Source organism: Pelodiscus sinensis, chromosome 6 (genome assembly GCF_052426305.1).
Source record: "Pelodiscus sinensis isolate ZL-2025 chromosome 6, ASM5242630v1, whole genome shotgun sequence".
Lineage (NCBI taxonomy): Eukaryota > Metazoa > Chordata > Testudines > Trionychidae > Pelodiscus > Pelodiscus sinensis.
Window position 1 is genome coordinate 51,981,416 of NC_143057.1, and position 17,631 is coordinate 51,999,046.

The 17,631-nt window shown below is 41.7% G+C and overlaps 1 protein-coding gene across 1 annotated transcript in view; it reads left to right on the plus strand.

The window, feature by feature from the left end:
* The window catches only part of FBN2 (fibrillin 2), a 279,412-nt gene that overhangs the window by 147,270 nt on the left and 114,511 nt on the right, over positions 1-17,631 (plus strand). Inside the window, exons 21-23 of the mRNA XM_006131867.3 lie at positions 112-249; positions 4,753-4,803; positions 5,357-5,482. Coding sequence (XP_006131929.3) covers positions 112-249; positions 4,753-4,803; positions 5,357-5,482 — 315 coding nt within the window. The remainder of the gene's footprint in view (positions 1-111; positions 250-4,752; positions 4,804-5,356; positions 5,483-17,631) is intronic.

The following is a 17,631-nucleotide window of genomic DNA, read 5'->3' on the forward strand; positions in this document are numbered from 1 at the left end:
AAGAAATTTAAGAACTCTTCCTTTTTGATAAATGTGCTTTACCTTAAACAGATTTGAAAATAAACTCTCTTTTTTGGTTGACAGCTCCAATTCTTTTCTAATCCACTGCAGATAGTCTGAAAGGAACATGCTGGCTGAATATCCAAGACAGTCGCTGTGAAGTGAACATCAATGGTGCTACACTGAAATCGGAATGTTGCGCTACTTTAGGAGCTGCTTGGGGCAGTCCTTGCGAGCGATGTGAATTAGGTATGGTTCTAGGCTGTAATTTCTTCCAGCTTTCAGAGGAAAGGATAGACGTATCACTGGATAAAATAGTTATGCCTCAATTGAACCATCTTTCTTATTAGAGTATTTTCATTAGAAGAATGACAAAATGAGGGCAGTGGTTAGTGTAGCTTTTAAGCTTCACTATGTGAAATCCTTTGTAAATTATGAAGTCCACTACTAAATTACATTGTTTGATTGATTTTAAAAAAGGACGAGTTTTCATTTTTCCGGTAGCACATCTGTGTGTGTGGGCAAGGCTAGGGGTAGCGAAGAAGAACTATGTAGTGAAAAATCTTCAAGTCTTCTGTTTTTTGAAGGATCTGAACACTCAGATATTTAAAAAACAAGCAGCCTTTGTACTGCTACTGTTGCTGCTTTCTGTAGGGTTGTTTTAGCCCTCTTGGTCCCAGTATATTAGAGAGATGAGGGGTATAAAGTAATATCCATAACTGGTCCAGTTTCTGTTGGTGAGTGTGACCGGCTCCTTGCTTGGCGGGTTTGCACAGAGTCCCGGGGGAGTAGCACCCCCCACCGGCAACCCCTTTCCTACCCCAAGTCCAAGCCACCGGCTCTAGTCCTCCCGTGTCCCGCGGTGTATGTCTTTCGGTGGGCGTTGCCTCGCCCTCGGTTCAATGGCCTCCTCCGTTCCAGTGGCTCCTGGCTCTGGCCTCCGCCCTGGGTCCGGCTCTGTTGTCCATGCCGACAGCTTGCCCCGGACATGGCCTCGGCCTCCGCTTGGGCTCTCCTGGGGCCTCTTCGTCGCTGCCTCCCATAAGGGGAGGGAACTGCCGGCAGCCACAGCCCGAGCTCCGGTCTCCTGCCTCCTCCCCCCTTGGCCTCTCCAGGCCGCTTTTTAAACTCCCCGCTTAGCGGGGTTTCCGGCTTCCTCCTGGCCAGCATCAAACCCCGCTCCCCTGGGTCTACCGCCGGCCAGGTTACCTCCCTGCCTTCCGCCGCCTGCGCACCGCGGCGCACGGCATTCCCCACCTCCCCTGGCCCGGCGGGGGTCTCTGGCCCTTTTTCCCCCTCCCCGGGGGGCTGGCCACCCCTCCCGGCGGCCAGAGTAAGTGCGGGGTCGGCTTCCCCGTCACAGTGAGAGAGAAATGCTTTTGAGCTTCCACAGATCCCTTAAGATCTGGGAAACTAACAGAGAGAGTCAGAGCTAACATGTATTTCAAGGGACCATTCAGGACATAGCGGCCTGATTAACACCCCTCCAGTCATGGGGGAGAAGAAAATGGGAGGGGAGGCAATTGGAGGGTTTTTAGTTAGTTACAGATTATTATAATCTGTAAATCGAATGTGTCTATTCAGTCTGTGATTTGACTTTGCGAAATGCTTACCCACCACTGATGATGTGTTTTTTGTCATTTAACATTTTGCTGTGAGAGTTTGTTTGAGAGGGTACTGACTAGTCTTTGCTTTGATTCCCTTCTTTGTGTTTCTTGTGAAGCATGCAGGAGATTCTTGAGGGGATGAGTTTACAGAATTTCCCCTGGAATTGTTTGGGGAAGGATTTGATCATATTCTTAAATTCCAGGTTCGATTGTGGGATTGTCTCTGACTTCTTTATAGTAGGTGGTGTCAGAGAGCCCTGTTAATGTCCATTAGCCTTGCCAATGCAGTAATTGTGGTTGAGGAACCCGGGAAGAGCCACCATATCTGTCCACAGCCCTCTAACTGAAGGAATATTGGGACTCTCAAAAACCATCCTCATACCACTCACCACACTTTCAAAAGGCCAGTTTCCTCCAGGATGCAACTGACTTTCTTTACAAACTCTACAACATTAACAACCTCCCTTGCAGAACCCCACCTTTGCCACCATTAATGTTGCTTCCCTCTGTGCACCAATGCCTCTCGCAATGATGGCATTGCTGTCTGCCCCACTGTTTACAAAACAATGGACACCCACCCTTCAGATATCCACTGCAAGCGTGTTGCCGAACTCCTCCGTTTTATCCTTACCCAGAACAATTTACATTTGCCAAAAAAAAAAAAAACAATTGGCTGAACCATAGGAACAGCCAAGGGTACTAGGATATTTCCCCAGTATTCCAAACTGTTTGTGTGCCACCTTGAGGAAGAATTTTTGGACAAATACACCATGAAACCAGTGATATCCTTGAGATACATCAGTGGTATTTTCATCCTCTGAACAGATGATCTAAACTCTCTCTCAGATTCCTACCACCACTTCAACATCTACTATCTGTCCATTGAATTCTCTCTGGAACATTCCAGAGAAGCCCTAACTTCCTGGAAACCAGTCAGCTTCACAATGGAACCCTACAAACAACCATATACAAGAAACCCACAGATCACCACACTTAACTTCACAGACCCAGTTACCACCCTGTACTCACCAAGATAACATGACATCTGTCATCTAAAGCCAGGCACTCGGCTATCACAGAATATGCGCTGAGGAAAAAGTCAGAGATATAAACTGTAACACATTCCAAACAACCTTCACCAAGAACATTCACTCCCCCGGAGAAGTAGATTGATCATGGAGCATGCCACCCAAATACCCTGAGAGAACCTGCTTCAGTACAGAATTAAAAACTCCCCTGACCACTAGCTGTCACTTACTACCCCACACTGGAACTCACATGGAGTAACATCTAACTACTGCAACACATACTCAGATGGGAACCCTTCCTCAAATAGATCTTTCCTGAACTCCCTCTCTTGGCCTTGAAATAACCCCCCAACCTCCCCCTCATAATCAGAAGCAGGCTCTCCACAGACCAACTCAACTCAAAGCAACACCAGACCCATAGGGCTTATCTAGACTACACTAAAGTGTTGAAAGAGGATATGCTCTTCCTCCAAAAATTTGGTTTTCGTGGCTTTTTGACCAAGGGGGGGCATTTCCCTGAAAAAGCCGCATCTAAACTACTTTCACTTTCGAAAGCTCCGCAGGAATTTGCATATCCTCTTTCGACACTTTAGTGTAGTCTAGATAAGCCCTTACAGAACAACAGATGCAAAACTTGTATCTCCACTGCTACAATTATCATCACTTCCCTCAAGACATCTCTCATGATCAGTGGGTACTACACATGTTCATCACACCATGTAGTATAGTGCACAAAATGCTCCAATAACAACTGTGTGGTGAAATCAATCAACCACTACACTGTGGCATGAAATCAAGCAGACAAATGATAAAAGACAAAAACATAACAGCTATGGAAGCGCACTTTTCACCAAGTGATCACAGTATATCTGACCTCTTAGTCCAAAGGAAACATATCCGGCACTTTCAAAAAATGAGTCTGGAAGCTTCCCCTCATATTAGATACTAAAAATTAAGGACTGAATAAAGACACTGGAATGATGGCTTATTACAACAATCTGCATTTTGTTAACGTACCTCCCACTAGTTGCATTCCCTGCCCTTTCCCTCTTATGACTGGAGTGTGTTCGCAAACCACTTCACCTTGAATGGCCCCTTGAAATATGTGTTTACTACTTATGTGAAACAATCTGTCTCACCTTCTATTTAGCTGTGACACTCTGGATATGTCTATACTGCAAGTAGATATCCTCGGCTGGCTCATATCAGCTGACTAAAGCTCACAGGGCTCAGGATAAGGGAGCTTTTTAATAGGGATGTAAAGTTTTGATTAATTGGCTAATCAAATAGTTGATGTGATTTACATTGACTGTTTGATTAGTTGATAAGGGCGCCTCCATCTTTGAACAGGGCTGTTGCTATACTTCAAAGGCAAAAGTGCTGTGGGGGGCATAGGGCCAGTGGAAGACTCAAGCTGTGCCCTGCTGGCCCATGCTCCCTGCAGCGTTTTAAAGCATCAGCATCGCATGGAGCCTGGGGTCAGAAGCCTTTGCTCTCTCCCCTCCCTTGCTGCCTCTTTCTGATAGAGGCAGCAAGGTGGAGAGGAAGCAACTGGTCAACTAGGATGTCAACTGGTCATTCACATACCTACTTTTAAATTACGGTGTAGATGTTCAAGCCCAGGTTTCTACCCAGGCTCTGGCAACTTTCCACCTCACAGGGTCCTACCGTTCACCCACCTTGTTTCTCTACTATTACTGCTTGCAAGGTAGCATAATTTCTAAATCGCAGAGCTTAATATCCTTTGAAACTGGAAACTGAAAGCAGGAATATCATCTGAGCTCTCAATGTGTGTGAGAGAGGATCACAGCAGTTATTCTAAGGAGCAGGACAAATGGAAAAGAGAAAACATGACTAGCTCAATCATGCAAGGGCATGCAAATTAATTCTAATTGATAGTGAGACTAAGTTAGGGCTTTCCTGCACTTGCTTTTTAAGTGGGCTCCTACTACTAAGAATATGCCACCACTACGCTTTTTTAGGCCATTAATATAAAGATGAAGGAGGAAAGTCACAATTTTTATTGTGATTATCTATTAAAGTCATATAATTCTGGAAATATTTGTTCAGGTTTTTTTTGTCTTGTTTTGTGTGTTTTTGTTTTGTTTTGTTTCCAGATGCAGCTTGCCCAAGAGGCTTGGCCAGAGTTAAGGGAGTTACTTGTGAAGGTAAAGTTAATTCTTTCTTACTCAGGATTAGCACATTTTTTTACCTTGAAAAAGGGGGTTCATCACTTTACATCCTTGTTTTTGGGGAAGTAAATTAAATTGACAGTTAGTGGCTTCCATCACAGGCAATAGTGACTGTTGAAAAGTGTTGGCCTACTCTAAAATGTTGGAGGAGCTGAAGGAAATCTCTGTTCTGATGGTACAGAACAAACTGAAACTTCTTGGAGATTCCTTGAGGTCCCCACTAAATAAGTGGAATCTTTGCTCTTTTATCTACCCTCACTGTCTCACCTCCAGTGCAGGAAACCTTTCCATAAGCAAGACAATGTAGTTGGATAGTAATTATACCATGTTGGTTCATAGGTGTTGGAACAGCCCCAGATGGCTGTTGGTAGCCATGAGTAGGAAAGAACAGTCATCAGGCCCTAATATTGTGTTACTGCAAATATTTTGATTGCCATTATATAACGTTAAATCCTCAATAAGAGTGTAGTTACCTTAATACAGTAAGAATGCACCTGTAAACTTCTTTTTATCCTTCATTTCACCTCAGATGTAAATGAGTGTGATGTTTTCCCTGGTGTTTGTCCCAATGGACGTTGTGTTAACAGTAGAGGATCCTTTCACTGTGAGTGTCCAGAAGGCCTGACGTTGGATGGAACAGGTCGAGTGTGTTTAGGTAAGAGCATGTTCACCTCTCACTGTTCCTTAGCTCTGAATGACTTCTCATGTGCTTTGCACAGTCTAAATAGTTCTGTGGTTTCTGGAACGCATTATTCCTTGAAAAGTACTTTTTTTTTTTTTTTAATATGCATAGTTATACCTTAACTTAGGGGTCAGCAACCTATGGCTCTGAGCCAAATATGACTCAGTAGAGAGCCAGCTATGCTGCTCAAGCTCAGCCTGCCCCTGCAGCATGGAAACCATGCTGGCACTTCAGCCTCACAACCCCTCTCCAAGATTGGAGTGCCAGCACCATCTTCCTGCTGAGGGGAAGTAGAAGGGTGGAGAAAGCCCTGAGTAATGCAGAATTGAGAAGCAGCAGCTTTGCGCTGCTGAAGTGTTGTTTTGCAGCTTGGCCGCTCTCACTTGAGCCAGGCTTATCTGAAAGGAGATGGCTTGCCTTCACTATAGTGTTAGATCAAGTGTTTAGATTTCAGCATTTAGTAAGGATACTGATCTTCTAACACACAGAACTGCTGAATCAAAAAATTTAAATCTTTATGCTTCCAAAAAAAAATTAGCCAGCTGAAATTCTATTATTCATTTCTTCAGTTAACCCCTGAATTAGCGCGCGCGCTCTCTCTCTCGCTCTCTCTCGCTCTCTCTCTCTCTCTCTCTATATATATATATCATAGAATCATAGAATAATAGGACTGGAAGGGACCTCGAGAGGTCATCGAGTCCAGCCCCCCGCCCTCAAGGCAGGATCAAGCTCCGTCTACACCATCCCTGACAGATGTCTATCTAACCTGTTCTTAAATATCTCCAGAGAGGGAGATTCCACCACCTCCCTTGGCAATTTATTCCAATATTTGACCACCCTGACAGTTAGGAATTTTTTCCTAATGTCCAATCTAAATCTCCCCTGCTGCACTTTAAGCCCATTACTCCTTGTCCTGTCCTCAGAAACCAAGAGGAACAAATTTTCGCCTTCCTCCTTGTGACACCCTTTTAGATATTTGAAAACCGCTATCATGTCCCCCCTTAATCTTCTTTTTTCCAAACTAAACAAGCCCAGTTCATGAAGCCTGGCTTCATAGGTCATGTTCTCTAGACCTTTAATCATTCTTGTCGCTCTTCTCTGTACCCTTTCCAATTTCTCCACATCTTTCTTGAAATGTGGCGCCCAGAACTGGACACAGTACTCCAGCTGAGGCCTAACTAGTGCAGAGTAGAGCAGCAGAATGACTTCACGAGTTTTGCTTACAACACACCTGTTGATACAACCTAGAATCATATTTGCTTTTTTGGCAACAGCATCACACTGTTGACTCATATTCAACTTGTGGTCCACTATGACCCCTAGATCCCTTTCTGCCATGCTCCTTCCTAGACAGTCGCTTCCCATCTTGTATGTATGGAACTGATTGTTCCTTCCTAAGTGGAGCACTTTGCATTTCTCTTTATTAAACCTCATCCTGTTTACCTCTGACCATTTCTCTAACTTGCTAAGGTCATTTTGAATTATGTCCCTATCCTCCAAAGAAGTTGCAACCCCACCCAGTTTGGTATCATCTGCAAACTTAATAAGAGTACTCTCTATCCCAATATCTACATCATTGATGAGATATTGAACAGTACGGGTCCCAAAACAGACCCTTGAGGAACTCCACTTGTTATCCCTTTCCAGCAGGATTTAGAACCGTTAACAACAACTCTCTGACTACGGTTATCCAGCCAATTATGCACCCACCTTATCGTGGCCCTATCTAAGTTATATTTGCCTAGTTTATCAATAAGAATATCATGCGAGACCGTATCAAATGCCTTACTAAAGTCTAGGTATATGACATCCACCGCTTCTCCCTTATCCACAAGGCTCGTTATCTTATCAAAGAAAGCTATCAGATTAGTTTGACATGACTTGTTCTTCACAAACCCATGCTGGCTATTCCCTATCACTTTATTACTTTCCAAGTGTTTGCATACGATTTCCTTAATTACCTGCTCCATTATCTTCCCTGGGACAGACGTTAAACTGACCGGTCTATAATTTCCTGGGTTGTTCTTATTCCCCTTTTTATAGATGGGCACAATATTTGCCCTTTTCCAGTCTTCTGGAATCTCCCCTGTCTTCCATGATTTTTCAAAGATCATAGCTAAAGGCTCAGATACCTCCTCTATCAGCTCCTTGAGTATCCTGGGATGCATTTCATCAGGACCTGGTGACTTGCTGACATCTAACTTTCCTAAGTGATTTTTAACTTGTTCTTTGTGTATCCTATCTTCTAAACTTACCCTCTCTCTGCTTGTATTCACTACGTTAGGCAAACCTCCAGACTTCTCGGTGAAGACCGAAACAAAGAAGTCATTGAGCATCTCCGCCATTTCCAAGTTCCCTGTTACTGCTTCTCCCTCCTCGCTAAGCAGTGGGCCTACCCTGTCCTTGGTCTTCCTCTTGCTTTTAATGTATTTATAAAAGGTCTTCTTGTTTCCCTTTATGCCTGTAGCTAGTTTGATCTAATTTTGTGCCTTTGCCTTTCTAATCTTGCCCCTGCATTCCCGTGTTGCTTGCCTATATTCATCCTTTGTTAGTTGTCCTAGTTTCCATTTTTTATATGACTCCTTTTTAATTTTGAGATCATGCAAGATCTCCTTGTTAAGCCAAGCTGGTCTTTTGCCATATTTTCTATCTTTCCTACACAGCGGAATTGTTTGCTTTTGGGCCCTTAACAACGTCCCTTTGAAATACTTCCAACTCTCCTCAGTTGTTTTTCCCTTCAGTCTTGCTTCCCATGGGACCTTACCTACAAGTTCTCTGAGCTTATCAAAATCTGCCTTCCTGAAATCCATTACCTCAATTGTGCTGGTCTCCCTTCTACCTTTCCTTAAGATCATGAACTCTATTATTTCGTGATCACTGTCCCCTATACTGTCTTCCACTTTCAAGTTCTCAACTAGTTCCTCCCTATTTGTTAAAACCAAATCCAGAACAGCTTCTCCTCTGGTAGCTTTTTCAACCTTCTGAAACAGAAAGTTGTCTCCAATGCAGTCCAGAAACTTATTGGATAGCCTGTGCCTCGCTGTGTTAGTTTCCCAACATATGTCTGGATAGTTGAAGTCCCCCATCACCACCAAATCTTGGGCTTTGGATAGTTTTGTTAATTGTTTAAAAAAGGCCTCATCCACCTCTTCCACCTGGCTAGGTGGCCTGTAGTAGACTCCTAGCATGATATCACCCTCGTTTTTTACCCCTTTTAGCTTAACCCAGAGACTCTCTACACAGCTATCTCCTACGTTCATCTCCACTTCAGTCCAAGTGTGTACATTTTTAATATACAAGGCAACCCCTCCTCCCTTTTTTCCCTGTCTGTCCTTCCTGAGCAAGCCGTACCCTTCCATACCAATATTCCAATCATGCGTCCCATCCCACCAGGTTTCTGTAATACCAATGATATCATAGTTGTATTTATTGGTTAGCAATTCCAGTTCTTCCTGCTTATTACCCATACTTCTCGCATTTGTATATAGGCATCTAAGATACTGATTTGATCTTGCCTCCCTGTTGTGCCCTGACCCTCCTTTCTCCTTGCCATTATAGGCCGTAGTCCCCCCCATTTCCAACCCATCTCCCAGTCCCGCACATTCAGCACTTACCTGTGGGCTTTGCTCACCTGCCCCCGACAAACCTAGTTTATATGCACATGCACAGTCATTTTTCTCTGGATCAATTTCAGCTATTGCAGACTGAGGATGTGAACAAGGTGCTTGGAAGAGTGCAGCCGACCACGTGCTCACTTGACCCTTGCCCTTCATGGCTTATTAAATCAAGCCGGGAAGGAATAATTGGCTCGGCCAGGGTATTATTAATGCGTCTTTTAGATCCAGTATGGTTCCTGCCTCCTTGAAAGAGGCAGTGATAAAACTGTTACTTAAGACTTCCCTGGACCCACATGATTTAAATAACTATTGCCCAATGGCTAATACAGCTGCTCCCCGAGTAACGGACCAACACTTGGTTCGTAACTCAAAGTGTTCGTAACTCAGATCCCACAGAGTTACATGGCGACTGCGCTGTTCGTAAGCGCAGATCGCCATTCATAACTCGGATCCACATTTACAACTGCTTTGGTCGTAAGTGTGGATGGTCGTAAGTGAAGGTGGTTGTAACTCGGGGAGCGGCTGTATTCCCTTCTTGGGCAAGGTACTTGAGCGGGCAGTGGCTTGCAACTCCAAGCTTTCTTGGAAGAAACATTATTTAGATCCATTTCAGTCTGGCTTTAGGCCTGGTTTTGGAACTGAAACCGCCTTGGTCACCCTGGTAAATGACTTATGCCGGGAGATAGACGGGGGAGTGCATCCCTGTTGATTCTCTTAGAACTCTTAGTGGCTTTTGATACCATCGACCATGGTATCCTTCTGGAACGCCTGGCGGAGTTGGGTATTGGAGGCACTATTTTGCAGTGGATCCGGTCCTACCTGTTGGGACGCTTTCAGAAGGTGGAGGTAGGAGGCTGTTATTCGACCCCGTGGCAATTGTGCTATGGGATCCTGCAGGGTTCCATCTTGTCCTCTGTGCTGTTTAATGTCTACATGAAGCCGCTGGGAGAAGTCATAAGGCGTTCTGGAGGACGGTAACATCAATATGCAGATGACACCCAACTCTGCTTCCCTGTGACTTCAGAACCAGGTGTGGTGACTGATCTAAACAGTGTCTGGAGGTGGTGATGGTTTGGATGAAGGCAAACAAGCTGAAGTTGAATCCAGAGAAGACTGAGGTCCTGTGGATCAGGAGGCCATCTGTTCGGGAATGTGGCGTGGCACCTGTTCTAGACGGGGTTACTCTCCCCCTGAAAGAACATGTACGCACCTTGGGAGTCCTCCTGGACCCTTTCTTAACATTTGAAAACCAGATTTTTTTGGTGGCCAGGGGTGCGTTTGGGCAGCTTCATCTGATCTGCCAGCTGCCACCCTTCCTGAACAAGCATGACTTGGCCACAGTGATCCATGCTCTTGTTACATCTAGACTGAACTACTGTAATGCACTCTATGTGGGGCTGGCTCTAAAGAGCCTTCAGAAACTTCAACTGGTCCAGAAGGTGGCTGCTCGAGTCTTAACTAATATTTGTTATATGGAGCACATTATGCCAGTGCTTCGGCAGCTGCATTGGCTTCTAGTATGTTTCTGGGCACAATTTAAGGTTTTAGTTATGACCTATAAAGCCTTAAATGGGTTGGATCCGGGGTATATGAAGGACCATCTTCTCCCATATGAAACTCCCTGCATATTGAGGTCAGCTGGGGAGGCTTTGCTTTATGTTCCCCCTCTTGTGGAGATAAGATTAACGTCTTTGCAGAACAGGGCCTTCTCAGCTTTTGTTCCTTGGGATAGTCGCATGGCACCAATGCTAGCATTGTTCAGCATCAGGCTAAAGCCATCTTTTTTACTTGTGCTTTTATTAATGTTTGAGTCTATATGTGTATGTTCTTCTTCTCAGTGTGTTTTTAGCAGGTTTTATGTCCCTTTGGGGTCTTGTATTTTAAATGTTTATATATATTTGTATTGTGTTTAAAATTTTTGTAAGCCACCTCAAATATTTTAAATAGAGAGGCGGAGTAAAAATATTTAAATAAAATAAAATAAAATAAATTTTTTCCTGTGGGATGACAAAGTGACGTCATCACGTCAGTGTCCACAGGCTGGGAGGTAGGCATTGGCGGGTAAAGACAGGGCCTTCTGCCTCAGGCTCTGTCCTTGGAGCCAGACCACACCCACTGCTAGTGCAACCCTCTCTCTCAGTCATGTTCAGAGCTGGCCCAGCCATCCCCAGCTGCCAGGGACAGAGCCAGGCCTGGCCTGATACACTGTGGCTTGGCCTTTCCTGGCTGCAGAACTGGACCTGGCGCAGTGTCATCCAAGAGAAAGGGGATTCGCATTAGGGTTAGGCTGCAGCTGGTGGGGGGCTGAGAGAGAAAGGGGCCCCGCTGGTGTGAGTGGGGGAGAAAAGGGAGGAGAAGGGGCCCAGGCTGGCACAGTCTGGGTAGGGGGGAGGAGAAGGAGCCTGTGCTGGCAGAGGCAGGAGGGTGGGCAGGGAAGGAGAAGGGGGCCCGGGCTGGCGTGGCCACCAGCTGGACCTCCCCAGTGGTCAGGGGAGAGCTGGGGTTGCCTACCCTCATGAGAGGGGGGTTGGAGAGTGTAGCAAGCAGGGGGCCCAGTCCCCTAGTTGTTCTTTATTGTGACTCAGAAAGAAATAGTAAATTTAATACAGCATGTAGCTATTACACTTGTGGTTTTCCTGACCAATGAGTGAGTGTTAACATGACATTTTATAGTTTTCTAATGGCAAAATCTTGAATCTGATAACAAAGCCTATGGAATAGGACCTTGCACCCTGCATTTGCAAAAGTGATGCAGCATGTAATTTTTATCTGTAGCTCCTTAGTCTATACTTCTGGATTAGGAGTAGAGCCATGTATATAATCTGTTCCTGCCTCATATGCAGTTTAATACACATAGCCACAGTTTTAGGCCATCTGGACCTTCAGGAAGATTATCAGTTTCTATTTGGAAACTCAAGCTAATTCAGAATGCATCATTTTGTGTGTGGCAGAATCAGTGCTCTGTAATTGACTGTGGCTGGCTGGCTGTTTCCAGGTAGAGGGTAATGTAATAATTTGACCTTTAAAGTCCTACATGTCTTGGGGCCTGCCTATTGAGAGTCTGCCTTTCTCTCCAGGCCATATTGCCATAGTTATGATTCGAAAAGGCCTTTGATCTTGTTTCTCCCCATTGTAAAAGATCAGGTCTGCTTGTGAAGCATTCTCTGTAAAGGACCCTTTTCTTTGGAATGCTCTGTCCCCCAAGGTCTGAAATAGTCTACATATGTTGACATTCTTGGCATGCTGTAAAGCCCATCTGTTTTCAGGATGTTGATGAAGGGCTGAGAATAGGCAGTTGAAGGTGGGATTTGCTTGTGGTGTGTGTGGGGGGGAGGGGCAGGGTTTAATCTGTACTGCTCATGTGAACAATGTGATCTAATGAAGTGGGGGGTGAGGAAAAAGTACTGCTGCTTTGGTTAATTTTTACTTTTTATTTGTTGTATTATTGTTTTAAATGTATATCAAGGATGCACAGAGTTTGGAATGTGCTCCATTTGGTGTGGAGTTTATATTAATGTCTGGCATCTAATAAATAAATATAAAACATCTTTAGAATTCTACCATATGGGTACAGACCCCATTCCTTATCTCATCATGGTGAGTTGTGGAGACACGCTGCAGCAATTCAAAACACTATGAGGAAAGGTACCAGGCACAAGGGCCTCTAGCATTTTTATCTTTGCATAAGGTAACCTCTGTTAAGCAACTTTTTATCCTGATTGTATATATATGCCTTGGTGCTTAGCTATTATTGTAATGGGTACTGTAGTAAAAACAGAGTATCTGAAGTTGGATGTGAGATCTGAAGTTGTTCCAGTAGAAATTAGACTATTTTTCAATGGATAGAAAAGGATCATGTTTTTCCATTCGCAAACCTGTATTTCACATAACTAAGAAGCTATAAAACCTGGATTATATGCCCCAAACTCTTATGTAGTATTAAATAAGACTTTTACCTGGTAATTTAAATGGACAGTTATTGGCAAAAGCTTGGCAAAATACAGTAATGGACTTCAGGTGATTTGTGATTTAAATACATGTTAAAATTACAAATCTGAAACTTTTTCACGACAAACTTTTTAGCTCTGCCTGACAGCTGTGAGCTTCCCATTGCTGCTTGCAAATTCCCTGTTTGGAAATGGTATGGGACCAATGGATGCAGATGGGAAAACTGGCAAGCCAACTGTGCACTTTGAATAGATTCTGGAGCTTTTATGGTTTCAGTGGAGTTAGTACAGTTCTGGTACCTGAAGTATGAGGAGCATCAATATTCTGACTGTTTTCTAAGAAAGGAAAATTATTTTTAACTGAGCATTTTGAGGAAATTTCCTGATTTGACTTTTTGGATTTGTGGTTTAGAGTAAAAAATGCATTTAGTTAAAAATTGAAATCGGGTTTCTGCCAGTTACCCGGTAAAATAATTTAATTAATGATTTTATTTAATTTATTAGAGAACCTCAGCATGGATGTCTGGGGCTCTCTAAGATATTGTACAAATTGATGTGCTCTGGTAGTTATAAATCATCCTATTATTTCAGCCACTTTGAAATTTGTGAGCTTATAATGCCTTTTAGAGGGCTCTACTGTATTATTGCTATAACCATTACATTCTCATTTTCTGTACATTTCTCCTAGGAAACTTACATTCAGTTTGAAAGTAAGACAAGCAGCATGTTAAAATAGCAGTTCAAAACATACTGAATACATTAAAAAATATAATATCCAAAGAGAGAGAAAGAAACTTAGAACATCCCATTTGGGTGTGAAGGTGGGTTATTTAATTTAATTAAGGGGAAAAATTCCACCCGTCAAGTCCAGGAAATAGAAATTAAACCTGTGCTAAGAAAGTCTGTGGACTCGGGCAAAAGAAGTTTTCCTTTAAATTATTCCAGTATGGTACGTTATAGATATTGATTTGTCTTGAAGGATGTGGACTGTAGAAAAGGGCATAACAAGCTGGCTTCCAGCTTCTGCTACCATGTTTAGGAGGGTTTTCTTCATCTACTATATATTTTGAAGTGTTTGTTTGTGGATTTCTTTGTGCAAAATAGTCATACTTCGAGATTACCTACACATACCAAATTTTACATAAACAATGCTGCCACTTAAATTAGTTGAATGCACTCGCTACTTTTTACACTAGAACATGCTGAGTGAAAGGTCTAAAGGTTTAAATGATTATTTTTGTTTTTCATCAGAAAAAGTCATGGTTTATGATTAGAGTTCATAAAAAATATTTGCTAACAGAATTCAAATTGAGTCACCTATTCAACTGTCATTTTAATGCAATGAAAATTTTTACTGTTACAAATCTCAAAATAATTCAAATTTAGTTAGGGAAAGAGTAATGGAAGCTTTATGAGTTTCTGATTCAAATTTGCTATCTATGGTAATTTATTCAATAAAATGAATAATGTTTGAAGTTGAAATCCTACAAATTTAAATTGTTATTATACTTCCCTTTTGTAAGCACATCAATAAAAAAATTTCTATTACATGCATTTAATTTTTTGAACTTTCTATAAGTGCAGTCTACACAAAATCACTTTGCCCGGTCAATGACAGGCCTCACCTGCGAGTAGAACTATATTTCCTCCGATATTGAACTTGAGAGAATATATATTTCATATGAAGGCTTACTCTTAGTTTTATTTTTGTTTGCTTATGGAACTCCATATCTACTCCGGCCCTTTATAGGTTCCTGCTAGAGAGCTGAGATCTCTGGAAAATCTGTCCCTTAAAGTTTTTTCATACCGGTCATGTGTAGAATATTACAAGAATAATAAAATCAAGAACAGAGTGGAGAGTGCAGCATTAATGCTTGGCTGCTTTGCCACACCTGATATGCATATAGTGAATGTTGTTATACAAAAGAAAAAAGGAAATAACTCAAAATCCAATCTAGCAAACATGTTTGATTATGGTGCAGGTGTGTGTGTGTGTGTGTGTGTGTGTGTGTGTGTGTGTGTATATATATATGGCATCTTTATCGAGTTTGGTACAGTAGATTTGATTTAGCCATTTTTGCCACACTTGATAATGTTATTTCCAGCCTCTGTGGGAAACTTTACAAGGAGCAATGTGATGCTTACAATTGGTAGATGGAGGTAAGAATTGATATGAAGAACTTCAATTTAAAAATAATATATATTACAACTTTATCTTAAGTCTACCACTTCATTTTGCCTGGGTTTAACCAGGAAATGTCAAACTGCTTAATGTAGTACAGTGGATTTAATGAAAGCAAGTATGTGTTAGCAATGTGGTTGCTCTGTTTCTTGAGCAGAAAATAATTATACATCTTGAGGAGGCATGAAAACCATGAGGATTGCATTTCCAATTCTTATACTTATATTGTAAATTGTTTAAATCAAAATGTACATACAATACATTTACACATTACATTTACATTATTTTGAAGGATTTGCATAGAAAAAGTGTGTGTGTGTGTGTGTGTGTGTGTGTGTGTGTGTGTTATATAAAATCGGTGTCATTTTTAGCTATTCCATCTTCCCTCCCCATTCCTTCATTCTCCCTCTTGAGCATTAAGAAAACCTAGACAACATTTATTAAAACTTAATTCCTGGTCTAGTCTGTCATATGACAAATTAATTTAACATATTTTGTTTTGGAGCTGTAAGATTGGCTTTTTTTCCATGTCAACATGGTCTTTGTATCAGAGTACTCTGAGTTGGTTACTTATACAGTGCATTTGTCTTCATGTTTTTCCTTGCAGATTGCAACTGTCCCCTCTTTCTGTAGAGTACACTGATCTATCTCCCATTGATGTAAATGAGACTCTGTCCATTAACTGACATCAGTCACAAAAGTTCTGTTGGCCTGAATGGAAATAGGAGCAGACCCCTAGTACTTACTCTACAAATTATACACTGGTACTGGCAGAGTTCTGGAATGCTAACAGAGCACAGTCATAGATTTGTACATCAGGTTTCAATCTGGATGTTTAGAAAAGTAAATCTGGGAGAAATCAGAACTGGAACGGGAAATCAATAAAATTAAATGCAGTATTATAAGCTCAGAAGAGTCAAACAGACCTTCCTTGCTCTGTTGAAAGAAATAAAGATGTAGGTTAGTGACACATTTATGTAGTTTCTTGAAACTTCTATAACTCAATGCAGAGATTTGATAAGCCCCTGCCATATCCCTTGGGCCTGTACAGCTAGCCAAATATATTTAGGAAACTTGCTTGGAATCAGTATATACATGTAGATGTCATGGCAATGACGAATCTTTCAGTAAACTACTGAACAATATCATAGAGGTTGTCAGCATTTCTATCATGAACACTATTTGTCAGGTATTCATGACTTGAACTTCAAAATTTCCCTTCAGGCTAGAAATATTCATTTTATGTCTAACCCCTTGAAAGTTATTTATATTGATGTAATTCTTTTAAATTAAACAACTTTATTTTTAAAAAAATGTGAATTATTTTTTGGCATGATGGAAAAATGCATAAGAAATTTGTGAAAACTGTGAGACATTCTGACATGTTCTACTAAGAGATTTTGGGATGTTAGATTATGCATGACTCTGCAGCTTTTTAATGGGTGAAAGAGGGAATCTTAGAAATATGTACGCATACACTTTGTGCCTTAAAACACACACATACATGCAGTTACATATGTAAATTAGAGATGTAATGTTTATGTAGCTCAGGGATTCTCAACCTTTTTCGGTCCTCATACCCCCTTGGCTTCTAGTAAACCTTCCCGTACCCCCTGTTCAATCTGAAAGGAAATAAATTCTAGACTCTAGAATCCACAACTTTTTTCACTAACACTACTACTTTTGGAATGTTTCAATTATCTAGTTATTTACCAAATATTCCCCATGCCCCCTTGACAAGCTTCTCATACCCCTTGGGGATACGTGTACCCCAGGTTGGGAACCCCTGATCTAGCTGGTACAGTATGGAAATGTGGATTTTGCAGGCCGAATTTATCTTTTTGAATCTTTTTTGGTAGGCCCATCCATTTGGATACACATTAGAAGATTTGTTCCTAAATATTACAGTAAATGAACTTACATTGAAGTATTCTTGATTTTGTTTTGGGATTTTTTTGTTGTTGTAACTACTTTGGGCTATTATCACAAAGCCAACAAAAACCAGAAGAACGTGCACGAAATTTTGCTTAAACTTATATGTAAATTCTTCTGAATTCTTCATGGTATTAACCCAATGTCACAATTTCAAATAAGTCTGTTTTTTTAACTATATATGTCATACTGTATTTATAAATTACAGTATATTTGAACAGTGAATAAATATACTTCTGCTTCCTATCAAATACACAGTAAATTGAGGGGAAACATTCATGTCATGGCAACAGTACATTTTGATGTAATAATGCAAAGGAATTGAAAACTTTGATCTACACTTTTTTTTCTGAAGATACTTTTACTCACTGTGAAACAATACAGGGCTAGAAATTTATCAATAATGTAAGATTAGCAGTTGTTATTATGCATGTGTAGTTCATA